This window comes from Cibotium barometz, chromosome 22, assembly GCF_041138505.1.
Source record: "Cibotium barometz isolate CiBa-2024 chromosome 22, ASM4113850v1, whole genome shotgun sequence".
Lineage (NCBI taxonomy): Eukaryota > Viridiplantae > Streptophyta > Polypodiopsida > Cyatheales > Cibotiaceae > Cibotium > Cibotium barometz.
The window spans coordinates 10261230-10289136 of NC_141067.1; the positions used below are offsets into that span (position 1 = coordinate 10261230).

General features: G+C 45.1%; 3 protein-coding genes across 4 annotated transcripts in view; all 3 read left to right on the plus strand.

Annotated features, from left to right (window-relative positions):
- LOC147626255 (protein CHAPERONE-LIKE PROTEIN OF POR1, chloroplastic-like) overlaps positions 1-24642 on the plus strand; it is a 37866-nt gene extending 13224 nt beyond the window's left edge. Inside the window, exons 2-3 of one of the 2 annotated variants that reach the window (XM_086816406.1) lie at positions 23619-23978; positions 24276-24642. In XM_086816406.1, coding sequence (XP_086672532.1) covers positions 23619-23978; positions 24276-24293 — 378 coding nt within the window. In that variant the 3' untranslated portion in view covers positions 24294-24642. The remainder of the gene's footprint in view (positions 1-23618; positions 23979-24275) is intronic. The other variant, XM_086816405.1, reaches the window with a different exon arrangement.
- On the plus strand, positions 1902-3868 carry LOC147626256 (uncharacterized). The gene has a single exon (XM_086816902.1). The coding sequence runs from the start codon at positions 1985-1987 to the stop codon at positions 3500-3502; it is 1518 nt and encodes a 505-aa protein (XP_086673028.1). The 5' UTR covers positions 1902-1984; the 3' UTR covers positions 3503-3868.
- Positions 3663-4882, plus strand: LOC147626257 (uncharacterized). The gene is made up of 3 exons (XM_086816217.1): positions 3663-3944; positions 4058-4219; positions 4350-4882. The coding sequence occupies exons 1-3, from the start codon at positions 3663-3665 to the stop codon at positions 4794-4796; spliced, it is 891 nt and encodes a 296-aa protein (XP_086672343.1). The 3' UTR covers positions 4797-4882.
- Positions 24643-27907: the final 3265 nt, after the last annotated feature.

Sequence of the window (27907 nt, forward strand, 5' to 3'; positions counted from 1 at the left end):
AGATAGACATACCGACTAATCTCTACCTTGTGACGTCCCATACCGCCACGAAGCTACCCTTGCGGGCCTCGAGACTGCTGTCGCCCTCGGCTGCATGAAGCAGGTGCACGTCTGCACTAGATCCAAGCTCCAGACCATAGAGCTCTCACAAATCACGCGAGACTCTATATGACTAATGACTAACCTTGGCCACCCTTTTATAGGCTCTTGGCCTGTCATGCACAAGTAAAATATCCACAATACCGACTACATGTTTGCTCAACTCCTGACCCAAGAAACGCTTGCGGGAGCCCCGCAGGCGAGAGGAGGCAAGGCCGTTAGTATTCCAAGAAAGTATGTGTAGATCCATCACAAGTAAATAGAATACTAACTGCGTTGTCTCTTGTTCTCCTGCCTGGGAGAACTAGTTGTAATAATAGCCCTGTCAAGTGGAATATCGGGAGGTAACAGGGAAATAAAGGAGGCTGAGGTAAAATCCTGGACTGCTGTAAACCACTGAGAGAGGTAGTCGATGGAGCAGTGGAGGGTCTTAGCAGCCTGCTTGAGCTGCCACTCACGAATGATGAGTGGAGGCTCCCAAGCATCCTCAACCTGTAGTACAACTGGCATGCAGAACCTCTAAAGACCCTCAATTCAGCGAACTGAACCAAGGCAATGAGGAAACTGCTCAGAGAGCAGACCTTGCCAATCAGCCTGCCTAGCTCCAAGCTCCCCAAATCTCGAAGCTAGTCTTATGTGCGTGTAGCACACGGTAGATACACACTGTGCACATGACATACTCCCCTTCCTCTATTAGCTCACTCCTGAGCTCACTAAGAAGCCAGGGTAATCTCTCTGAAGAGTAGTCAACGTCTCCCATGTAGCGTCCTCCTCAAACACGATCCTTCCACTTTGATCTTGTATTTCGTGATAAGCGTATTACGCAATCTTCTTTCACGAAATCCAAGAATCTTTTCAGGTTCGTGTGGAACAAATGTCATGCCCTCAACGTCTATAATTTCTTGAGGAGTAACCAACTGGTTTGTTCCACCCAGTACTTCCTTAAGTCTACTGACATGAAATACAGGATGAACTTTCACATGAGAAGGCAAATCCAATTCATATGCAACTGAACCAATCCGTCGTGTAATACGAAATGATCCACAGTATCTAGGGGATAATTTCGGAGATCGATCTGTCCTTAAGTCTCGGAATCTTTCGGAACTCGCAAATACACCATCGTTCCTTCAGAGAACTCTCTGGGTGAACGATGTCTATAAGAATAAAATCTGTCTCGGTCTTGAGCACTTCTAATAGATTCCTTCGCAACTTGTAATATTTCTTGCATATCTTGCAAAAAATTACGTGCTGCATCAAGGTAGGACCAAAACGTACGTACGGATCCGATCCGTACCGTACATCCGTACAGTACGGGGATCTGTACGTACGGATCGATCCGTACGTGTGTGTGTGTGTTTTTTGGTGGGGTTTTCGTTGATCGCCTGCGATAAACGTTTTTTTTTTGGGGTTTCGCATTCTTTTGGGTTTCGCCGATAGCGTTGGACTCCGTACTGCCGCCAGCGATAGCACCTGGACTCCGTACAGCCGCCAGCGCACACCTTCCGGTACAGTCTCTCTCTCTCTCTCTCTCTCTCTCTCTCTCTCTCTCTCTCTCCCCCTCCCCGCTACTGTTGCTTCGCCATCTTCTGTGTTCTTCTGCTCTCGGCCCCCTTTGTTGCCACCCTTCGCCATCTCCTGTGTTGCTGGGCCGTCGGTGCCCTTTACCCACCCACCCTTGCTCAGGCCCCCAAGGCAGCAACATAACTCTCTCTCTCTCTCTCTCTCTCTCTCTCTCTCTCTCTCTCTCTCAGAGCCTTAGGCCACCATCTGTGGACCATGCACTTAGCTCTCAGCCCCTCTCACTCTCACTCTCACTCTCACTCTCAGCTGAGCTGCCCACTAACTATTATGCATTGCATGATTGCTGAATCCTGATTGAAATTGTATGGCATTGTGCATTGAATTTGTCAGAGTAATCATGCCGAAGCGAGAGAACCCATACTGGAAGGAGCACACAAACGTCATTCGCATTGTGACTACTCCAGGGCAGGCAGGTAGTGGCACTCGACAATGGCAATGCAAGTACTGCAATTTCACCCTCACGAGTACAATTACTCGTGTCATCAAGCACCTCACAGGCATTGGCACCACCAACAATTGTGCAGGGTGCAAGAGAGTGCCAGAAGCATTGAGAGATCACTTGATTGCTGAAAATTTCCCTGCAATGGGGGCAGCTGGAAGAGGAAGAGGCACACGAGAGACACAGGATGCGCTTCATGATGCTCTTCTTGTGGACTTGGCCGGTCCATCCACGCAGGTTGATGAATCTCAGCCTGTCTCTTTTGAGCAGGCATCGTCTGCCAGAAAGAGGCCTTCTGTCATGCAAGATGAGAATGAGGGTGATACACATACGGAAAGGCAAACCACCTTGCCTTCTCTTGTGCATGCACAGTCTTGGGTCAAAGAAAGGCAAAAGGTGGCTGAGATGGAGATTGCTCGCACTCTCATAGAGTGCAATATCTCCTTCAATGTTTTGAGGACTAACCAATGGAAGAGGATGGTCAGAGCTATAGCCCAGGTTGGACACACGGAGTCATGGTCAGGGCTTGAGTACAAAAAGATGTGCACCACGCTGCTTGATGAGCAAAAGGCCTTGATAGACAAGGCATTGGTGCCAGTGAAAGCAGGTTGGCAACAATTTGGTTGCACTATTATTTCGGATGGCTGGAGTGACACACGGCGACGACACATCATCAATATTCTTGTCTCTTCATGTCTTGGTACGTATTTCTTACGCGCTGTGGATGCTGGGAAGACAGGCGGACGCATCACTGCTGAGAGTATCTACGAGCATATTCGCCAGGCAATTGTTGAGGTTGGTCCAGAGAATGTGGTGCAGGTTGTAACAGACAATGCTGCTAATTGCAAGGCAATGGGAGACATGGTGGAGGCGGAGTTTCCTCGCATTGTGTGGACTCCATGTGCAGCCCATTGCCTTGATTTGCTTATGGAGGACATAGGCAAGCTGAGTTGGGTGCAACCCACAGTTTCTGATGCCACGAAGATCACTACATTCTTCAGAAAGAAGCAGCAGGCATTGGCTATCTTTAGGAGCCACAGCAACCTAGATATGGTGCGGCCATCCAAGACAAGATTTGCCTATATGTATTTGGTGCTACACAGGCTTTTCAAATTGAGAGATCCACTATTACAGACAGTTGTGGATCCAAAGTGGAGAGATATGTATCATTCACAGACAGAGTCCACCAAATACATACAGAGACGGATACTGGATGAGACCCTGTGGACGGATGTGCAAACTCTCTTAGTTGCTTTGCAGCCAGTATTTGTACTTCTGCGAGTCACAGACATGGAGGGCTCCACTTTGGGCTTAGTGTACCACCTCTTCATGCAGATGAAGAGTCATATTGCAGCCTGTACGTCCCTCACACAGAATTGGTAAGTAAAATCTTGATTCTTGATGGCCGATTACAGAATCTTGATTCTTGAGTCTTGACTTACTAATTGCTCTACTTCTCTATTTATTTTACTCTTGCAGCCGAGATGATATATTGGCTATTGTGGATTATCGATGGGGGTATATGAGTCGCCCCATTCATGGGATGGCTGCATTCCTCCATCCTTTCTACAAGACGCCACTTCTCTTTCATGATAGGGAGCTGCTCACCTTACGAGATAGGTACATTAATAGTATGTATGATGTGGAGCAGCAATTGGAGATTGATGCGGAGCTCTGCAGCTGGGTCAACAACTTGGGACCCTCATTTGCTAGAGTTGTTGCTCTTAGACCAGAGGCCACCAAGCTTCCTCTTACTTGGTGGCAAAGCTATGGAAGACAGGGTCTTCCACAGCTTACAGATATAGCTTTGCGAGTGCTATCTCAGGTATGTATATCATGTATGTACTATGCCATTTGAACTAGTCTTGTGAAGCTTGTTGGGCAATGGGAATTGCCGAGCTCACATGAATGAAGCACTTTTTTTGAATTGGAGTGCAGGATTGTTCAGGAGGTGCTTGTGAGCGCAATTGGAGCGCTTACTCGCTCATACATACAAAGATACGTAATCGTTTGAGCACCTCTCAACTAGAGAGACTGGTCTATTGTAGGGCCAACATGAAGCTCGTACGAGCTTATCATGCTTTGGGCACCCCAAAACAGGTGAGTTTATCCTATTCATTCTCTTATGGGGATTGGCCTCCCATTTACATAGCTTTTATACTAGTAACTATAGTATACAAAAAGTTGAGTCGTTGACACTCCGCGTTCTCTTTGGTTTTACGTTGAATAGGTGGATCCAACATGTGTCAAGCTGGTCCCAGATCCTACCACCATTGATGAGGCAGAGCAACGGTTGAGAGATGAGCAGGACGAGATTCTTTGCCTCCTGCATAGAGAGTTGGAGAGTGTAGACAGGCGGGTGATGAGATCAAGAGCCCGGGCTTATAAAATTCAGCTACATGAGGGACCTGCAGATGCAGAGAGTTCTGGCCGGAGAGGCCCCCGGAGAGGGAAGCTGCCTATTCAGACTCCTCGAGCACGTGCGAATGAGGCCGTTCGCCTCATTCACACTACCCAGCAGGATGATGCAGAGGCAGGGACAGGGACATCTGAGGCAGCCCACCCACCTGTGCCCATGATGACAGGGCCCGAGTATGATGACGAGGGCAATGTCATCACGGAGGGTTATATGCTTGATTCTCCAGGGTCATCATCCTCATCGGATGATGAGTTTTGATTTGGATTACCTTAGTTTTGATTTGGTGTTGTATGGACATGGCACATTTTGTCATTATTCATAGACTCATTTTCAAATTTCATCATTTTCTGATGTGAATTGCGAGTTGTCACGACTCACTTGTGACAATGTGACTTGTCTTAAGTAATAAGTATTAAGTTTTAAGTACGATTAACTTAAGTATGATTGACGACTTTGTGATTCTAATTTCTCACTTTTGAATTAGTAGGTTTTTGACCTTGTTGTGTCTCTATTTTGAAAGTTTTATAAAATTATATGTCAATGTGGATATGGACTGAAATTTTATGTAGGTGGCTGAAATTTCTGAGATTTTATGTATTTTTTACCAATGGTACGTATTTTTACGTACCTTAAAATTTTTTCCCGTACCAAACAACGTACAGTACGTACGGATCTGTACAGTACATAACGTTTGGAACCACCTTGTGCTGCATCATGCTGAAGTCCTGATAATCCCACTGTAACAGGTGATCACCATACATAAGCATGAAAGGACTAAAACCTGAACTCGTATGCTTAGTACTGTTATATGCAAATTCTAACATAGGAAGATAATCCTCCCGTGAACTCTGTCTTTTGGATACATATGCTCGAAGCATATCCTCCAAAATCTGATTCACTCTTTCAGTCTGGCCATCAGATTGAGGATAATCTGAGGAACTCAAATTCAAAGTTGTTTCCAACTTCTCAAAAACAAGTTTCCAAAAATCACTCGTAAACTTAGTTTCTATTACTAACTATGTCCTGCGGTAACCCGTACAGTCTAAACATATGCTCGATAAACTACCGTGCTAATTGCGTAGCTGTAATGGTCTTCCGGGTCGGTAAAAATCTAGCCATTTTTGTCAAGCGATCTACCACAACCCAAATAGAATCGTGGCCTTGATGTGTTCTTGGCAATCCGGTAATAAAATCCATGGAAATACTTTCCCATTTATTACTTGGGATTTGCAAACAATGCAACAACCTAGCCTGTCTAAAGCGTTCAGCTTTATTTGCTTGACAAATTTGACACTTGAGAACATAATCTTCTACATACCCTTTCATCTTTGGCCAATAAAAAGTGTGTTTTACTAACGATAATGTCCAGGGTGTCCAGCAGAAGGGACGTCGTGACACTCCTTAAGAATCTTGGACCTAATGTTCGGGATCTGTGATACACAAATTTTGTCATTACGGAATAGTAAACCATTCCGAATCATCGAGACTGGCCTCCTGCAGCCTGAATGGTAGGTTATTCAGTCATCAAGTCTTGGTCAATCAATGAGCTCCCGTCCTGGTTCTTCTGCCAAAATGGACCAAAATAACTATCAGTCCTGCAAAGCCCTCTCAATGACTGAAATAAGTCAGTAGAAATCTCGGTGAACGACAAAGTATTCACCTCTCTAATTCGACTAAGCACATCTGCAACACTATTCATGGACCCTTTTCGATAACGAATCTCAAAATCAAAATCTTGCATTAACTCAGCCCAACGAGCTTTCCTTCCTCTCAAATCATCCGCATCACACACATACTTGATTGACTGATGATCAGTCAATACCACAAACTTGGAGCCATATAAATAATGTCTCCAAACCTTGAGAGCGTGTATCACAGCAGAAAGCTCCTTCTCAAGGGTTGGCCAACGAGATTGAGTGTCGTCTAGCTTTTTACTTTCAAAAGCAACCGGTCTACCATCTTAAAATAGAGCAGCCCCGATGGCATAGTCACATCAGTTTCAAGAACATAAGGCCGACTAGGATCGGGTAATGCTAAGACAGGTGCTTTCTTGACTTTATCTTTGAAGGCCATATCCAGATCGTTATTCCAAGTGATAAGGCTGATTTGACTTACGTCCACGACCTTTCAACAAGTCGGTCATCGGTAGTGTGAGCTGAGAGTACTCCCGCACAGATTTCCGAAGAAAAACAACAAAACCGAGAAAAGAACGAAGTTGTTTCATTGTTCGCGGTATAGGTCAGTCCAGAACCTTCTGAACTCGGTCATAGTCAATGCTCAACCCAGCACTAGTGATCTTGTGTCCCAAGTAAATGATGTCTGTCATAAAAAACTCACATTTACTTAATTTAGCATATAGTCGATTCTGTCTTAAAATAGATAAGACAATCGTGAGTTGTCTAACATGATCCTCAAGAGTACGACTATATATCAAAATATCATCTAGGAACATAATCACAAATTTTCCCAAATGTTCACGAAAAAGATCGTTCATCATTTGCTGGAAAGTGGCTGGAGCATTGGTTAACCCAAAAGGTAATACGAGAAACTCGTAATGGCCATACCTTGTCGGAAAGGCGGTTCTTTCGACATGTCTTTCATGAATACGTATCTGGTGATAGCCAGTATGTAAATCTATCTTCGTGAAATATTTCGCTCCTGCTAAGCGGTCAATCAAGTCATCTGGTCTAGGGAGAGGATAACGGTTCTTAATTATCAACTTGTTCAATCTCTTGTAATCTATACACATTCTCCAAGTGTTTGGATTGTAGATAGCCAAACGCAAGATCTCGGAGGATCGGAGATTGGCTGAACTCTACACGGCTGTAGAAACACCTCGATGACTTGATCTCGAGCCTATGCACTCTTCCCAAGGGCATGAGGAAGGGCTGCACACCTGAGGCTAAGAAAAGAAGATGGTGGACTGTTCTACGCTATGTTAAAATGCTGTAAATGCTTATGAATGCTGTGTTACCTTCACCAGATGACTGCTGCATGTATGGATGATGCACAGAAGGCTGGATACTGATGTAAACTGATGATTCAGGGCTGAGAACTGCTGTAGACAGAAACGCAGACCTGTAGGGATGCTGCTGGTCGGAAAACGCAGGTATGCTGATGCTGACAGAAAACGCAGGCTGCTGCTGTACGGCTGGACAGAAAACGCAGATATGCTGCTGTACGGCTCGACAGAAACGCAGATATGCTGCTGCTGAATTCTGGCGTTGAACTGGGGCTGGGCTGTATGCTGAATCAGGGACTGAAGTGATGCTGAATGCAGGCGCCTAGGGCTGACTGAAGCAAAGGTTCTCAAGGGGCTGGAGAAACAAGCTCATAAGCTCCAAGGGTTGGATTAGTCTAGGGCTGAAGGCAAGGATACTCCGAGGGCTGAGGAGGAGAGCTCTTAGCACAATGAAGACTGAATGATAAACTAAGCCCTATGCAAGCCTATTTATACTAACTGGAGGTTGGTCAAGTTGGCTGGTCATTTAATAAAGTTTATATTTATAAATGACAAATAATGCAAATAATGCTAAATAAATACTATAAAATATGAAAAAAATGCCAGATAAATCCTAGTAAATTCCCTAAGACTTTTGGGATGTTCTAATGATACACAAGCATATGCATGCATATTATGCTGCAGGATGCAGAGTGCTTTCTGATGCAAACCCTAAGGCTTCTACTGACTCTACATGCATGAATGATTCTCTCCAAGTGGGTTAAGGGACTTGACTGACTGACTGACTGACTGACCCGCTAAGGCTGAGGAATGACCTACGTGACTTATCCTGGACTGAGGATGTACAATGGGGTCACGGCGTACGACAAATATCATCCTACAGGGTTCTAATACTGTACAACGGTTGCACTTCTGATGATGAGCCATCTTGTCACCATGCACTGAGTGCAGAGTGCATGTGACATTCCCTCCTGATTAGCTTGGCGGCAGGTTCATGGCTTCCAAGTAGTCCGCCAACAACTGGGGGTACTCCTGGAAGAACTCCTCGTTGAGCCATACGGCTTCGTGGGTGCCTCGATCTCGGAATTTCGTATAGAACTGACGAATCCGTCGACCGGAACCATGCTTCCATCGATGAAGAAGGATCTGCTCAGGCTCAATCACTTCTGCCTCGTCTACCACGTCTGGCTGCTGTTCATCTGAAACATCAAACACTTCTGGACCAACATATGGTTTTAGCCAAGAAACATGGAAAACATCATGCATTGTCCAACTGGCAGGTAGCTTTAACTTCATGGAGACATCACTTAACTTCTTAACTATTGGAAAAGGGCCAAAACTACGGAATGAAAGCTTGGGACAACGTTTGCCCACTTGTTTCAATCTCTGCTTCATGATACGCAAATAGACCCAATCCCCTTCCTTGAAGTGGACATCTCGTCTAGACTTATTTGCCTGTCTGCTATATGCTTCCTGAGCTTTGGTCTAGCGGTCCTTAACTGACTCAATGATCTCGGAAAATGCTTCCGTGGTTTTATTAGCCTCTAAAGATGGAGACACCATTCTCGTCAAAAGAGAAGAAAAACGGCGACCAAAGGCTGCTTCATATGGAGTCCGTCCGACACTGGATGAATGAGTGTCGTTCAAGATAGCTTGGACCAATGGAAGATAGTGCTCCCATTTGGACTGCTGGTCATGACAGTATGACTTGAGGACATCAAAGGCCAACTGGTTATAAATTTCTGTTTGGCCATTTGTTTGGGGATGGAATGCACTAGACAACTGCAACTTGGTTCCGAAGTTTTCAAATAATGCCCTCCAGAAATGCGAGGTAAACTTGGAATCTCTATCTGATGTTATGGTGCTAGGCAAACCACAAATTGGATACCAATGCTTGAGAAACAGACGGGCTACGTCCTCGGCTGTGGCCGTATGCTTGCATGGGATGAGCATGCAAAATTTACTAAAGCGATCCACAATGGTAAAACACTGAGTGTTATGGGATCCAGTGGATGCTGGTAGAGGCCCTACAAAGTCCATAGATATGTCGATGAAAGGTCCGTCGGGAATAGGCAAAGGTTGAAGTAAACCTGCCTTCTTTGTATGGGGAACCTTGACTTTTTGACAAATCTTACAGGCTTGTACATGTGCATAGACATCACGCCTCATCTTTGGCCAATAAAAGGATCGTTCTAATTTCTCGAGGGTACTGTTGATACCCCTATGTCCTCCAACTAAGGAGTCATGGGCATCGTGGAGAAGAGCAGAATGCTTTTCCCGAGTAACACAGAGACGGTTCTTGTAGAATAACGAACCGTTCTGTACTGAATAGTGGCCAGGCTCAGAAGTGAGGGCCAAACTATACTGAGTACCAAACTCAGGGGAGTCGACATATTGGTCTTTCATACTATCCAAGTCCTTCCCCATGATTTCGAGAATGGTAGCTTCTTGGAGTGCCTTGATGCTGGACTTTCGACTGAGAGCATCTGCTGGGTTATGCTTACCAGGGATGTATTCAATCATACCTCCAAACTGTTGGAAGATTTGACTCCACCTGGCGTGTCGATCACTCCACTGGGCACTTGGCATAGTCTGAAGCCACTTAAGTGCTTGGTGGTCTGTTTTCACTGTGAAAGCCTATCCATAAAGAAATGGCTTCCAATGTTTGAGCGCTGTGATCACACCCAAAAGCTCTTTGTCATATACCGAATAATTCTTTTCGGCGACATCCAACTTTCTGCTATAATATGCCAAGGGTCTATTGTCATGCTGGAGGACTGCACCTATGGCTACATTGCTGGCATCGGTGATGACCTCGAAAGGTTCGTCCCATGATGCTAACTTTAATACAGGTGCTTCTGAGGCAGCTTTCTGGAGTGCATGGAATGCATCAAGTGCCTTACCTGTAACTGAGACTTTGTGCTTGCGAGTCTTCACCCCCTTGAGCAAGTCGGTAAGAGGTGCTGCAAGGTTGGAAAACTGATGGACATGGGTACTATAGGCCTGACAAAGACCTACGAATGAACGGATTTCTTGGGCGGTCTTAGGAATGTCCCAATCTAAGATCTCCTGAACCTTTGATGGGTCCAGTCTAATCCCATCGGAACCGATGATGTAGCCCAAATACTGAACTTCCTTAACACTAAAGACAGACTTTTTGGCGTTTATGTAGAGCTGATTATCTCGCAAAAGTTGCAAGACTTTCTCCACATCTTTCTCATGCTACTCCGCAATGGCTGAGAAGACTAGTATGTCGTCAAGGAATATGAAAACAAAATCTTGGACATCATCTTATTGAACGTTGCGGGTGCATTTGTAAGCCCAAAAGGCTCATACGAACTCGTAGTGACCACACTTTGTCCTAAAAGCTGTTTTTGGAATGTCAGCTTCAAAAATGCGGACCTGATGGTAACCACTTGAGGTCGATCTTAGTGAAAAAATTAGCACCGTCTAAACGCTCCAAAATGTACTCTATCTTGGGCATAGGAAACTTATTCTTGATAGTGAGTTTGTTTAATGCCCTGTAGTCTACACAAAGGCGTGTAGACTTGTTCTTCTTTTGGACAAATAGGATAGGTGCAGCAAATGGGGAGGAAGAAGGCCGAATGAATCCGGCTCGGAGAAGCTCAGATAACTGCTTTTCTAACTCGCCCTCTAAAGTCTTGGAAAGACGATAGGGAAACCTGCTAGGAGGATCTGATCCAGGGACCAAATCAATGTGATGGTCCTCAAGGCGAGAGGGTGGGAGACTGGGCGGAAGATTGTCCCTAAGCATAATGTCTTGGTGTCTGGATAGGAGGTCTGCTAACTGAGGGACTGAAGATGTAAGGGATGCTACTAATGAGGGAGGGGCTGTTTGAGCACGAACATAAACGAGTGCTCCTTCTGCTCCCTTGTGGATAGCTCGTCGTCTGGCCTGGAGATGTGAAATCAATGGGATGCCAAGAATGCTTCTATCCCCATGAATCATGACAGGCTCAGGAAAACCTTTACAAATAGTAAAAGTGTTCTGTCCCCAATTGGAAATAGGCTCAAACTGACGGAACCACTGAATTCCTAAGATCATGTCACACCCCAACAGAGGTGAGACGATGAAATCTCGTTGAAATGAGGCCTTTTGAACTGCAAAGGCAAATTGCTGTGCCTTCTGGGAAATGTGGGTGCGAAGACCAGGTGTAAACCCGTCCACATCCAGATGATATGGGACTAATGTGCAGTTCAATTTATTAGCCAACTGGGGAGAGATGGCGTCTTCAGAACTATCCATATCGAAAAGGACTACAAATTGTCGGCCCTGGGCAGAGCCATAAGCTCGGATGAGGCTCTCATGAGCAGCATCGCTCTCACCCTCCTGCTTAGCATCAAATACCACGGATGGCATAGGATGCATGGAAGGTAAAAGTTGAACTGCATTTGAGGTAGGAGGCGGGGCTGGAGGAGCTAGGGAGGCTGTGGCAACTGTGGCAGAAGGAGCTTTGGCGGCTTGTGCCGCTTGCCATTTGTGGCAATCCTTCTTACCATGCCCTATAATATGATAGAAAAAACATCTATTTTCTGACTGGTACTTCCTTTGCTCCTCTGGAGGAAGATAACCTCCAGTAATGCCTGCTTTAGCCTTTTCATCAGGGGTTTTCTTAGGTTCCTTATCGTTCTTACCCCCTGAACTCGAGCTATTACTGCTGTCCTTCTTAGCTGTCCTTCTTACCCCCTGAACTCGAGCTATTACTGCTGTCCTTCTTAGCATCTTTAGAAGACGCGTTACCTTTCCCTGTCTGTGCAGCTGATTGCTGCTGCTGGGGTTTGGTACTGGACTGAGATGCCTGTTTGGGCTTGCCCCCGTTAAGCTTCATTTCTTCATTCTGAGCGAGAGTCAGAGCCCGGTCATAAGTACTTGGTTCAAAGTTACGAACTGTGAACCGAATGTTAGTCCAATCCACGAATGAATTGCTCCATCTTGGCCTGCTGAGATAACCCTAACTGCTGTGCTAAAGTAATAACCTTACCAGAAAACTGAAGCACTGGGAATCCGTTCTGTCTGAGTCCATAGAACTCCTCTTTCAGACCGGTCATGTACTGGGGCGGGAGAAATCTGGTCTTCAGGTCATGGACAAAGATGTCCCAGTCAAAGGCTGTGACACTTGTGGTCTGGTCTGTATGAATACTAGACCAATGCTGCCACCAAGTGACTGCCTCACCAGTGAGATGGGGAGCCGCTAAGTGGACTTTGTCTTGAGGGTCTGTGATCCTAGCTAATGGAAAATGAGCATTAAACTGATGAATAAATTGATTAACTGATGAATGATCACACTTACCATCATACTTACTGAAGTTTGGTTGACTGCGAATGATGGTGGTTGATGCTGCTGCGGACTGCTGGCTAGTGACACCTATGACTGGGGAGACTGAGGAGAGCTGCTGATACCTCAAGTGTATGGCCTCCTTTTCCCGTTGGTGTTCGAGTAACATACGTTCTCGATCAAGCTCACGTTGGTGTTCCCGAGCGGCGAGTTCAGCCTGACGCCGGTCTTCGTCGATCCTGCGTTGGGCTTCCTCATAGTCCCGTCTTTTTGCTTTTTCTCTTTTCCTTCGGGCCTCGTCCTCTCTCCTTTGTTGTTCCATCTGAAAGAAGAGGGAGATGTAGTCGGGTGCTGCTGGAGGTGTAGAAGGACGTGCTGCTGCTGCCTCCAAGAGTTGGAGACGCTTCATGAGCAGTTGGTTCTGAGCTCTAAGAAGAGCTATGGTGTCTGCTGTAGGCGGAAGAACAAGGTCTCCTTCGGGGGAAACGTCTTCCGGCTGATGAGTACTCTCTCCTGTAGACATGATGCTGAAGTCGGTGGTCGTGCCGGAACGCAATCTAACCATCCAAGGATGCCCCCACGCTAGGATACGGTGTGTGTGGACAATCTGAATCTGATACCAATGTGATATGCAGCGGAAGTCTTTGTATTGGAAGATCCTGTCACACAAATGCTCACACCGTCTTCTGTATCCTGAGTTTCGTGAGTTTAGCAATCCACTTTAATACTTCAAACTTTAAAGAGATATGAGAACTGTACACCAGATTGGGTCTCGAATTACCCACTGAAGGGCCCCCGATCCCAATAACGAGATAGTATTTGCTTTATTTCTTTAGAGAGAATGACTGTGGACTGTAGATAAGCCAAACGCAAGATCTCGGAGGATCGGAGATTGGCTGAACTGTACACGGCTGTAGAAACACCTCGATGACCTGATCTCGAGCCTATGCACTCTTCCCAAGGGCATGAGGAAGGTCTGCACACCTGAGGTTGAGAAAAGAAGATGGTGGTCTGTTCTACGCTATGTTAGAATGCTGTAAATGCTTATGAATGCTGTGTTACCTTCACCAGATGACTGCTGCATGTATGGATGATGCACAGAAGGCTGGATACTGATGTAAACTGATGATTCAGGGCTGAGAACTGCTGTAGACAGAAACGCAGACCTGTAGGGATGCTGTTGGTCTGAAAACGCAGGTATGCTGATGCTGACAGAAAACGCAGGCTGCTGCTGTACGGCTGGACAGAAACGCAGATATGCTGTACGGCTGGACAGAAACGCAGATATGTTGCTGCTGAATTCTGGCGTTGAACTGGGGCTGGGCTGTATGCTGAATCAGGGACTGAAGTGATGCTGAATGCAGGCGCCTAGGGCTGACTGAAGCAAAGGTTCTCAAGGGGCTGGAGAAACAAGCTCATAAGCTCCAAGGGCTGGATTAGTCTAGGGCTGAAGGCAAGGATACTCCTAGGGCTGAGGAGGAGAGCTCTTAGCACAATGAAGACTGAATGATAAACTAAGCCCTATGCAAGCCTATTTATACTAACTGGAGGTTGGTCAAGTTGGCTGGTCATTTAATAAAGTTTATATTTATAAATGACAAATAATGCAAATAATGCTAAATAAATACTATAAAATATGGAAAAAATGCCAGATAAATCCTAGTAAATTCCCTAAGACTTTTGGGATGTTTTAAATGATGCACAGGCATATGCATGCATATTATGCAAGATGCAGAGTGCTTTGTGATGCAAACCCTAAGGCTTCTACTGACTCTACATGCATGAATGATTCTCTCCAAGTGGGCTAAGGGACTTGACTGACTGACGATTGACCCACTAAGGCTGAGGAATGACCTACGTAGCTCGTGCCTGACTTATCCTGGACTGAGGATGTACAATGGGGTCACGGCGTACGACAAATATCATCCTACAGGGTTCTAATACTGTACAACTGTTGCACTTCTGATGATGAGCCATCTTGTCACCATGCACTGAGTGCAGAGTGCATGTTACATGCGTCATATTTGTTACTGGAGTCTTTATGCAATAGTCACGCACGTCCTTGGGCAACCCACAACAATACTTCTCAACTTGCTTAGACAATGGCACTGCACGATAAGAATTAGCTAGGAGAAAAGCTTCCCAAAACTTCTTATTATAATCCTCAAGATTCTCACATTTTGATGCATCCAACTTGTGCCATGTTGTCATTACATCCACCTCAAATGTAGATGTGAGCCACACAGAAGAGAAAACCTGTTTAAACTGCGGCTTTTCTCACTTTCGAGGATTTTTCACCAGAAAAAGCAGCATCAAACTGCTGTTAAAAGGTAAGTGCCTTCAGCTTGTCTTTGGCCCCACTGAATGTATCAAATTTTACTGTAGCTCCCCCTTCACCTTACTCATAGGCGTTAGATTATCGTACGGAAGTGGCCTCACAAGATTGCTACCCCCTGCATTCATGCCCATCATAGGGTCAACATTGCCAGTTCCCACACTTGGCATACCATGCATTCCTGCTGATCCCCCCATGTTTCCAAACATACCACTATGCATATCGGGTTGCATGCCCCCATACATGTTTCCTTGCATTCCGGGCTGCATGCCCCCATGCATATTCCCTTGCATTCCGGACTGCATACCACCATACATATTACCTTGCATACCAGGCTGAAAATTAGCTCCAATATTCCCTTGCATTCCCATGCCTCCGTGAGGGTAACCCCCAGTCATAGATTGGAACACAGAACCACCGCCAAAATAGCCTGGATGCATAGATTGTTGTGGAATAGGTGGCTGTCCGAAAAAGGAACTCTGTGGGTTTTCACCATAAGTGTTTTGCATGTTAGGAAACGGTCCAAAAGCAGGATCCTGTGGGAAGGCACCACTATTGCCCTGAGGTGGGTTCCTAGAACGCTCTTTCTTCTTCTTCTTCTTAGGCTCAGAAGGGGCTCTCATAAATTCAGCAAACTTCTCACTTTGTGTGAGCTGCATAAACACATCCACTGCCCCTGCCAAACGAGCTTTAAACTGAGCATCATCTTCCTCTTTACTTGGCATGTCTTCTGGCTGCGTTACATCCTCATAACGTGCATCTTCTGCAGCCTGTTCTCCTGCAAGTACATCCTCAGATTCAATCCTCTCAGGAGTGGTCTCTTGCTCTTCCTCATCATCATAAAAATAGTCAACTTCTGTGTCTGACATCTTGCTGAAATTTTCAGCAATGGCTTCCCTCGAGACAACCACGAGCTCACCCCCTTAAGAAAGTTGATGATGGTCCTGGCAACGGAACCTTGAAACTGGCCTCTGGTAGAAACCAAAGTGTGGTAGACTAGCAGTCACCCAATCCAATTGTAGTCCAGCTAATAAACAAATAAACAGGAGCTAGAGTGCTCCAAAACAAGAAAGAGAACGACACCTGTTGGCCCCAAATCTTGGCGCCCCTTTCGTTATTTCTTTATTCAATTTCAATGGAAAAGATTTAGATGATTACAACATGGCCATCCATGGCTCGTAGGATTTCAGTGCTACACTTTGCAGAGGGTGAGGGTGATTGGTTTTCGGGCACGAGAGGCACATAGACCTAGCACTGGCCAAAGTGGCCAAGGAGAGACTTTGGCAGCTATGGATATGGGAGTGCCGACCTCTCACACGCCTACAGTGGGACTTGGGAGAGTGGACTTGGCATGACCCCGCGGGTGGGGAGGAGACTCTGCTTACACAGCACGGCTAGACCGTAGGATCCAGATGCCAAATATAGATGGCACACCGACAACAGCAGCACATTGGCAGTCACAGGGTCTCTCACAACACTTCCTTTCAGATTTCTGGAAGAGGATTTGGGACAGCTTTCGGCCTAGAAAGATCACCCTCTTTCTTTGGTTGATAGCACACAAGAGTTTGGCGGTTGGTACTTGGTTGGCAGTTGGAGGTCGGCCAGCAACCTGCCCATGGTATGGCCACTCTCAGGAGTCTCAACGACATTGTCTTTGGGATTTGCCCGAAGGCTCAACAGATTTGGCAGCGGATTCTCCACATCTTCACTATGGACAGGGCATCGACCTGGATCATTACATGGGGCACTGTTGCTTGGGCCATAGAGGCGGGAGTGGTTAGGACTTATGAGGAGGATGGGGCAGGCCTAGCCCTTCAGGTCTCTCACCATAGTATTGCAATAGTACCAGTCACAGCCCCACCTACAAGCGACTTGCGACGAGGCTAATGCCAGAGATGGGAGATTTGCTGTACCATAGCTATTAGCAGCTTGACACATTTGGCGAGCGAGGCCATTGAGGGTGCCCATACTCTGCCGGCTAAGTCCATTAGGAGCATATGGCTGGATATCATTCACACCCTCCGTGGTCAATGGGGGAAGCTACAGGGAGGTTTTGATTGCATGTGGAAGCGGCAGGAAGCTTTCTTGAGGCTATGGAGGCCTGGCCCATTTCTTACAGACAGAGGTGGTGACCCCACTTGGCATTACAGACCATGTGTGGTTGTCTCCCCCTCCCCTCCCCCCGTATGAGATAGCATTCTCCTCACAGAGCGGCCAGCCGGAGGAGAAGCGTCTCTTCCCCTTTTGGTCATTTGATTCCCACCCTTAAATGAGGCGAGTTTGTATTCAGCCCTTTGTGGCGGTTTTTTCATTAACTAATAGAAGGATCTTTTGCTTGGGAAAAAAATAAAATAAAAATACATTGGCTACTAGATTGACCTTGCTTGGAAGGTACTCAATCATGCCACTGAACTGTAGGAAGATTTGGCTCCAATGATGGTGCCGATCACTCACTCCATTGCACACTTGGCATCGTATGAAGCCAACGCAATGCGTGATGATCAGTGCGAACCTCAAAGTCGTTTCCCATATATAAAATGTTTTCAATGTTTCAGGGCCTGGATCATGCTAAGGAGTTCTTGATCACCGAGTAATTCTTTGTTGGGGTAAAGGCATTATGCCCACCCTTATAGTGTGTACAAGTCCATACGTTTTATAATACATAGTACACTTAGTACTTTTAATGTACTAAGTGCACTATGTGTACTAGTGCAAATATACATGTGTGATAGGGGAGTCACACATTCATACTACGAGTTGACTTATCCCCACAAGTCTCTCTCTCTCTCTCTCTCCCTTCTTCTCTGTGTATGTCTCCCACATGAAACCCTAATTCTCTACAGCTGAGCTTTCACAGCTCCTTCAACTGGTATCAGAGCCTGCATGTACTGTACGGACTTGCGTGTTGCATCAGAACTGGTCGCCTGGGTGTGCTGCGTGGGCAGAAGCTTGTGTAGGTGCTAAGGCACATGTGAAGCTGTTGTGTGCAGAACAGGGCAAACCAGCTTGAGGGCAGTGCGCAGCATTGAAGGGCCACTAGGCGGAGGCGGCGAAGAGCTGCGTTGCAGAACTGGCCACGAGTCGTTGGGCGTCAGCGCCTGGCCACAAGAGGGAGTCTCGTGTAGCGCTGGCCACTAGGCGGAGGCGGCGTCAACGAACAGGCCCCGTCGCGTGTAGCGCTGGCCACTAGGCGGAGGCGGCGTCAACGAGCAAAAGCCCCTTGTGGCACATGTCGACTAGTTCGCTTGCCCGTCGCCTTCTTCCCGACTCGCTGGGGCAGCGCTCGCAGCAAGTTTGTGACGTGGTTAGCTCGTGCTTGAGCTTGATCAGTGTGTGAGCATTGGTCAGATGCTGTGTACGCCAGCTTGCAGTTCCCTCCGTCGACGTACCACCTTCAACCATACTTCTGCCTGAGGAGCCCTCCATTGGCTCAGTCTTCTGCAGCACGCTTGAGGATACTCACGCCTGAGGAGTCCTTCATCTACACAATTTTTCTGCAGCGGCATCAGCACGACCCCCCCCTTTCCTGCAATCAAAAATTGCCTGAGGTATTTGCTTCAATTTTTTTTGGGATTTGCAATTGAGCAGGTACAATCATCAATTGAGCAGGTACAGGTTCAAATTGCTCAATTTTTTAGCAAAATTGGCAACAATTAGGTGACATTGGTCACATTCCGCGTCAATTTGCTGGAAATTGGACGTCAAAATTTGGGGCTTTTGATGTAATTATGCCATTGGGCATTCATACATGCTGTATGATGTGAGCAATCTCACATTGGGGGCAAAATTGCAAGAAATTGGAGTGCAAATCAAAGGGCTTTTGTGCCAATTGTGTTGATTTGCATGCAGGCACTGGCATTTGATGCTTTGGGCAATGTGTTGATGCCTGTCAAGCACTCAATGTGCCTGTAAATCAAGGGGCTTTTATGTATTGGATGTATATGTGGCCAGGGGGAAGCATTGTGAAGGCTCTGGATGCCTTCATGTGCGTTAATGTACCATGTATGATCAGAAATTGATCTTGAATCAAGGGGCTTTTCAAGATTTTATGCTTGTTGAGCTTGGCAAAGCAGCAGGGAAGACTTTTATGCCTTGAACCCTCAAAAATCCACTTGCAGTCAAGGGGCTTTTGCCCAATTTCTGTCCGGGACTGTTGTATGCAGTGGTGAGGACTGTCGAAGTCTGATTTTCACTCATTTGGACAGCCAGGAGAGCATTTATTCAACTTTGTACAAGTTTTGGCATGGCTGTACATTGATTTGAGTGAGGAAAAGGTTCAGATTTGATACATCATTGGTGAGCACTTAGTACTGTTGTACATTACTTTGGAAGGGGAACAGAGCACATTTAAGGTGCTGTCATAAATCTGCAGCAACCAGATTTTGGTGATTTTATCACATTCAGTGGGAGGAAAAATGCATTCGTGCTTCCGCAGTGGGAGATAAACTTTGGGAGAACAACTGTGAGCACTTTGTGTGCTTTTGGTGCAGTGTTTGCACATCTTGCAGGGAGTCAGGCATTGCCTGTGTCAAAGGTTGCATATTGCTATGGCAACCACAGGTGAGAGCTCTTCATTGCTTCACATCAAGAAGCTTGAAGGCTCACATAACTATGACATTTGGCAAACCTAGTGCTATAATGTGTTGCTCCAGAAGAAGCAGCACAAGCCCATCAAAGAAAGGGGTGTAATGCCCGCTTCTCTTACTGCTGAAGAATGGGAAGATATGGATGAGCTAGCAAGATCCACTATCATGTTATCTGTGTCAGACACTTTACTTTTCAGCATACGTGAAGAGAAGACAGCTTGGGGAATGTGGCAAAGATTGCAGGACTTGTATGCCCAGCAAAGTGCCTCAAGCAAAGTGTATTGATTGAAGAAACTCATAGGTCTTCAAATAAAGGAAGGGGCGTCTATGGCAGCCCATCTAAATGAGTTTAATGGTGTTGTCAGCCAGGTCATCAATCAAAAGTTGGCAATGGACGATGAGTTCAAAGCCACCTTTCTCTTATGCACTTTGCCAAAGAGTTGGGACACATTCAGGACAGCCACTAGCAATTCAAATGCTATGTTGTCATATGCAGATGTGGAGGGTGCTCTTCTTCAAGAGGAGATGAACAGGAAGAACAACTCTGTTGGAAAGTCCAATGCAATGAATGCACGTGGGAGATCCCAGCAAAGGGGTAAAAGCCAAGAACGGGGAAGGAGCAAGTCCCGCTCCAAAAAGGACTTGGAATGTCATTATTGTGGCAAGAAGGGACACTTCAAAAAGCAATGCTACAAATGGAAGAATGATCAAAAGGAAAAGGGCAAAGGTAAAGACAAAGACAAAGATGAAGCCAAAGATGCAAAGCCAAAGGGCAAAAGTGGAGTCAAGATTGAAGAAGTCAATGTGTCACATGCAGGTGACAGTGAGGATGAAGTCCTATTCACATCTTCACTTGATGCCCATTCACTCCTTGCAGGAGATGGTCATGGTATGCACTCATGGATCATTGATTCAGGTGCCTCCTTTCATGTCACAGGTTGCAGAGACTTGTTTGTCAAGTATACTGCTGGCAATGAAGGAGTAGTTTATTTGGGTGACAACCATGCATGCAAGATTCTTGGCAGAGGTGATGTGAGGCTTGTGTTTTCAGATGGCTCACAGCTTATGCTCCATGATGTCAGGCATGTGCCTGAGATCAAGAAGAACCTGCTTTCTACTGGACAGCTTGATGATGCTGATTATGTTACCACATTTGGTCGTGGAAAGTGGAAGATTAGTAAGGGCTCACTGGTTGTTGCCAAAGGCTCTAAGGTGGACACTCTTTACTTCATGCATGCTGGTGTTTGTCACCATGTTAATGTAAATGCAACCGAGCTGCCGGAAATATCTATGTAGCATAGCCGGTTGGGACACATGAGTGTCAAAGGAATGGAGCAATTGTCTCGTTTTGGTTACTTGCCTTCTCTAAAGTTCTCAAGTTTTCAGTTTTGTGAGCATTGTATATATGGCAGGCAACTCCAGTGCCCCCACAAGAAAGCTCTTGGACAGAAAGATGCTCAGTTAGAGCTTGTGCATACAGATGTATGTGAGATGCCTCAGCTTTCTTTGGGAGGGGCAAAATATTGTGTCTTTTATTGATGATGCCACACGCAAGGTGTGGGTTTATCCTCTTCGTTTAAAGAGTGATACATTCTCAGTGTTTCAGAAGTTTGTTGCTCATGTTGAGAATCAAACTGGCAAAACACTGAAGGCTTTGCGTTCCGACAATGGTGGAGAGTATATGTCCAAACAGTTTCAGGACTTTTGGATGCTAAAGGCATCAAGAGGGAGCTCTCTACTCCTTATGATCCTCCACAAAACGGGACAGCAGAGAGGATGAACAGGACCATTCAGGAGAAGGTCCGTTCTATGTTGTCACATGCTGCGTTACCTCATGGTTTTTGGGCTGAAGCTGTTATGACAGCCGTTCGTCTTATAAACAGGTCACCTAACACGAGGCTTGGTGGGAAAGTGCCAGAGGAAGTATGGACAGGGAAGCCTCCGTCCTACAAGCACTTGAGAGTGTCTGGTTGCGTTGTGTACGTGCACATACGCAGGGAAATGCGCACCAAACTTGATCCTAAGTCTCACAAATGCATATTCCTAGGATATGGTGACAGAGGTGAAATGGGGTATAGACTTTGGGATCCAGTGAATAGAAAGATTATACGCAGCAATGATGTCATTTTTGATGAAACATGCATGTATAAGAATGCCCCTATTCGGGCATATACATAGCCAGGCCTTCCCTCCCTCACATTCATTGCTTTGTGCCTCTTGCATGCCTTAGTGCCTCTACATATTGGCTCGCTACAGTCCCTCACATACGAGATCATCTTTCCCTCTTGCTCGGGACTTGTACCAGCATGTGTTTCTTGTTTGGTTGATATCGAGGGAAGGTATCCACCTCTCTCTCTCTCTCTCTCTCTCTCTCTCTCTCTCTCCCCCCCCCCTGTGTTTCCACTTTCCCATCTTCCGCTATGCATTCCTTCACCTACATGATGAACACTTGCTGAATTCTCCACAATGGGTTAAGAGGACTGACCTGACACTGACTTCTATGGCTGGGAGATTGACCTACGTAGCTCGTGCCTAACATGTCCCAGATTGGGGCTCACAAAGGGGTCACGGCATACGACAAAATATCCTAAAAGATACTACTTCTGTACACGGTTCTTGCACTGTTAATGAGCCAGTTTGTCACCGTGTACCACAGTGCATGGGTGCACATGACATTTAGGGTTAACAAAGGAGTGCTCTGGAGGATGATGGACCTCCATGGGATATGTGTAGAAGAGAGAGGGAGTGTGATGTAACAAGTGAAATCATATAATTGCTCAGTACAATGGGATCACGGTTGTTTCTGTACGGCATACGACAACTTATCGTACGGAATACCGTATAGCTATGTACTCGTACGGATTTTTTTAGAAAAAAAACACTCTCTTGATTATTTTTTTCCCGAAAATAAAATTTTTCCCTTTTTTTTTTGGGTAGGTAATGATCTTTTTTTTGCTTATCTATGGCTGTTTGAGCTTCCTTTGTACTATGATGCTTCCCTCCTTTCTAAAATACTCCATATCTGGACTTGGAAATACCTAAGTTTATAAGTATTTTTTTAAAACACCGTATTTTATCGTACAATAAGAGAATTTTTTATATCGTACCGTGTTTTTCTGTATGGTATCGTATCGTACGAACCCTATGGTATCGTACCTAACAACTATGAATGGGATGCTTGTATTAATTTGAAGCTTACAAGGTACAATGCATTTATAGGCAAAATGCCATATCTTTCTCAACACTCAACTCACTGGGACAGTGACACTTAGCATTACGTAGTGACATCACTACTTACACACACAAACACTTAAGTGGCTATAAGCCCTTGTTCACACACACACTTACACACATTCACCTTTAAGAGACGTTCACACACATACACTCATAGGGAGTGTTCACACACTAAAGCTCCGAATATCCAACAAACCCGGTGTATGTTTAGTTTATCAATGTGCTTTCTTTACGTAATTTTGAGAGAATTTGCCAGGTCATGTCCTCTCTCTCCTAACGCTGTTTGAGTGCCTAGAAAAGTCTAGAACCAAATTACCAATGAGTGATTCTAAGGAGTTTGCCTTTCTGGTAGTTCATATGTGTGGGTGTTATAATAGGTCAAATTTAAAAAGTCACACTTCCGCACTGTTCTTGCCCACTTCTCACCTTAGGTGATCATAGATGGAAGGTTATTGTAAGTAAAGGGAAGAGTTTTCTACCCCATAAAATAGTCTGCATTGCTAGACTGTTGCTTGCCACTGGAAGTTACTGAAATAATGGTGAAAGACTTGCTGCGACTTTTACAGTATACAATGCATCTTGCACCCTTAACAATTTGATTCCGAAAAATTGCACCCTTAACAGTATAGGACTGTCCCAAAGCATCTTTTGCTTTTTTTATTGCAGGTAGAGGCTGCATATGATGTGCTACTTATGCAGAGCTTGATGCAGCGGAGATTAGGGAAGGTGCTTGACAGCAGTATTCTATACGCTGATGTGAAAAAGGCCAATACCTCTGGGATGGGGGGACAACAGTGGTTCAGAGAGGCCCTCAGCAGAGTCCCTGTGGCAGTGGAGACTCCGCCACCCAGTACTATTGGGACTCAAACTGCTGTATATGCCGGATTGGCAGTTTGGACCTTTGCAAGTGGGATTTCTTCTCAACCATCTTTGAATGCAAATTCAGATGTGCCTGGGGTGATTTTGGCTATTGGATTTGGTGCTTCACTCTATTTTCTAAGGAAGCAGAATGTAAAGTTGGGTAAGGTACTTCTGGCGCTTCTCTGTACGTATGTGGTTTTCTTAGAAGTACAAATAGAGGAACCATTTGGCCTCAGTCAAGTTCTGGGCTATGCAGTATGTTGTCACATGCATCGCCATCTCACATCAGATGCATATGGGCATAACTTGGGATAGATGGCAGGAGCTAGCAATGGCTTGTAGATTGGAATTTATCCAATTTATAAGATTGGATATATACACCTATCTTGGGACTCCTGGAGAGCACTTCATTTTGTCTGATATATTCTCTTCTTCTTCTTGTTCTTTTTTTGGTTTGTGCAGGGAAAGCAGCTGCATTGACAGTTGCTGGTTTGGTGGCAGGATCAGTTTTTGGTGGCGCTGTTGAGTCATGGTTGCGAGTGGACCTAATCCCTGTTTTCGGGATTGGGTCACCTGCTGTGGTTGTCAGCGAGTTTGTGCTGGTCTCTCTGTGGCTTTCATCTCTCTATCTGCGTTGATGGTTTCATTGGTGAGACACGGTAACATAGCTGTGAAAAATTCTACACAAGGTGATGAGAGTGCTGGTTCCATTGCATAGTGGTGGTAGATGGCTTGGATTATGTGCATTACATTTCTATTTAGTTATGCACTTTGTAAATAGTGATAATGAATGGGTTGAGTAAGCTGAGGAGTAATCTGGTTTCGTTCATAATGTGGCCTTAAATTGCTTATTTTGCCCAATGTATGTGCGTGTGGGGTGTGTATGTGTTTTGCCACTTAAAAAAGCTCTGGCACTCTATGCTAACAAGCAAGTGAAAAGTCCATGTGCTTGCCTTTGGGTACGTTGTAGACCATTTCATGTTATACATAAAATATTACTTTATAGCATTATGCAATGTAAGCAAGTACATATTAAATCAGTACATGAATTTTTAATTTGAAGCATAGAAGAGTGTAACATCCCATTGATAAGTTTGTGTATAATCTAAATATATTTTAATGTGAAGTAAAGTAGGGAGTGATATCCCTTTAGATTTATAGTTTGCTCTTGGAACGTGGAGTATTAATGTGGCGCATGTGATTGCATGCACTGGTACGGGGTTTGGTGGCCAACGTGCCTCTCGCACATGTAGGCGGTTGGGGCGGTGAGAACCAAAGGATGGCAAGTATCTAGGAGCAGTTCGATGAGGGTGGCGATGCAGGTTGGGGGGACTGGGAGCCAGACGAGGAAATGAAGAGCCGTGAGGAAGAAGAAGGGGAAAGAGAGGCGAAGAAGACCAGCGATTGCTTTGGAATGAATAAGAGATGTGAAGTTAAGGGGTGTACCTAGAACGTGAAGGGATTAAGGAACAAGAAGAAGAACTTAGCCTTTTGGGGTCTAGTCAAGGAGTGGGGGATATTAGTGATGGCAGTTCAAGAGCACAATGTGCTTGGTACGAAATGTTGGAGAAAAGATAGGTTTTTGGATTGGGTGGTTTTATATAGGGGGGTGAACTCGGGATATAGTGATGTTTTGACTATTGTTAAGGACTTAAAACTTACTATTGTATTTAATCATCCTAGTGGTAGAATCTTGGTAGTAGAAATCCAAGTGGAGAAGGAGAGGGTGTGGGTAGTTAATATATATGGAGCTCATAGTCATAAGGTTAGAGGAGAGATGTGGGAATGGATTGATAAAGTAGACATCCAATGCCTCTGCATCATTATAGGGGACTTAAAAAAATGGTAGAGAAACATGTTGGTAGATGTGGAGGAAGCACGATTTTGATGGGTCAAGAGAGAAAGAAGTGGGAAAGTCTTAGTTAGAGGTAAGTTGGGACTTGCTGATGGATGGGAATTGGGAGCTTGGGGATTCGAACCTGGACATACGTACTTTAGTCTTCAGTAATTTGGGTCATACTCGAGAATTGACAAGGTCTTCTTCAGTTAGCATGCTACATGGGTTCCTCACACCTACTACGCTAAAGTTGAATCTTGCTTTGCTTTATCAGATCATATGCCCTTGAAATGGGGGTGACATGTGGTTGATTGGGGGGAAGATAAGCTTAGACAATAATCTTCTACTTAAGAATGAATTATTTACCTCTCTTATTGAGGAGGCTATTAGAAGATCGAGAAACAAAGGGGGTAGGGATGGATCTTGGAGAAGCTTTGCTAATGAGATGCAAGGTATTATTAGGAGAGTTGCCAAATTAAGGGCCAAGGAGAAGAGATAGGAAAGGAAGATTTGGGGTGAGCTATTGGAGTACTTACGAAGGAAAAGATATGTTGGAGGTCTTTCTGAGACAAAGGTTAGTCAATACATTGAGTGCCAGACTTATTTGAAGAGAAGATGATAAGTTGGCCAGGGAGAGAGAAAAAGGAGTCAGGTGGAAATCTTTTAACAAGAGGAAGCTAGCCAGATACTTATTTGGTTTAGCTAAGGAGAAAGGGAATATGAAAGTGGTGTGATAGATTACGGATGAGAGAGGCCAAGAGGTGGGTGATATTGATTAGACTTCCGTGAAATGGGTGGAATTCCTTGGGTCCACATTGAGCTTGAAGGGAGGATTGTTTCCAAAGGTTTTAGGTAGAGAGTAGCTTGTTAGGCATGGTTAGTAAGAGTCTAGAGTCTGATAGAGCTAGATGGCTAGAAAGAGGAGTGGAAATGAAAGAATGTTGGTTGGCCTTACTGAAACTTGGGAAGGAGAAGTCTCTTGGGTGGAATGGATTATCTGCAGAATTCTTCATTACCTTTTGGCCGTCTATCAAGGACTTGGTTTGGAGTACATGTAAGAATGCCTTTGCCACTAGAAGGTTGGACAATGATTTAAAGGAAGTAGTGGTGAAGCTAACCCCTAAATAAGCTGCTTGTTACATGTTCAACCATTGGAGACCTATTACTCTGCTTACTGTGGTTTACAAGGTATTAGCTAAGGTCATTGCTATGAGGATTAGCCCTATTTTGCAGGAGGTGATTTCTAGAAAAAAAATATGGATTTATTAAAGAAAGATCTATTTATGACAACATCTTTTCTACCATGTTGGGTAAAGAAGAGGCCCAAAGAGCTAGTTAGAAGGGTGTTATTCTCTAGTTGGATCTAGCGAAAGCTTATGACAGTGTCCACTAGTCTTTTGTGGCCAAGGTGATGGAAAAGCTAGGATTTGGGAACAAGATGACTACTTGCATATATACTCTTACTTCTGGTCGTAAGTCCAGGTTGTTGTTGAATGGCAGATTAGTAGGGGGTTAGAAATATCAAAAGATCTGAGGCTAGGATGTCCTTTGGTCCCTTTGCTTTTTGCCATTGCCTCTCATCCCTTGATTGTGGCTATGGAGGAAGCCTGTGCAAGAGGGTTGAGGTTGAAAGATGGGGAGGAGTTGGTGATTCAATGTTTTGCTGATGATTCACTGTTATTTCTAAAGGCTAATAATGATAATGTAAGGCATGCCTTACAGATAGTCCAAGTGTTTGTTGATGCTTCTAGATCTAGATGCACCATTTACAAATCCAAGAACATTAGCTTAACTGAGGAGGATGACTTTGACGTGGGTAGATGGGGGTGTGAGGTTATAAAGAAGGGGCAGATTGTTAGACATCTGGGGGTTCCCTTTGGAGTAGGGGTGTCAAACAAAGAGGTAACTAACTCGGCAATTGAAAGGTTTCTTGATAAGATGAAGAGATGGGAAGGGATTAGGGTACCATGTGGTCATTGCTAACACTGTACTAAATGCATACATTATGTTTCTTTGTCATGTATTAGATTTTAGAAAGTGCCATTGGAAGAGGAACTTCATATGGAAAAACTCTAGCGATGGCAGTAAGGCTTCAGCTTGGTTGACTTGGGATAAAGTAAGTTTGCCCAAAAAGGTGGGAGGTCTTGGGATCCTGCATTCGCCTGTTCATGCCAAAGCAAGGGTAGTAACCAGTTTACCTAGATTTGGACCAGGATAATTAGAGAAGTAATTGAAGAGGCCAATGTCCATTTCAAAG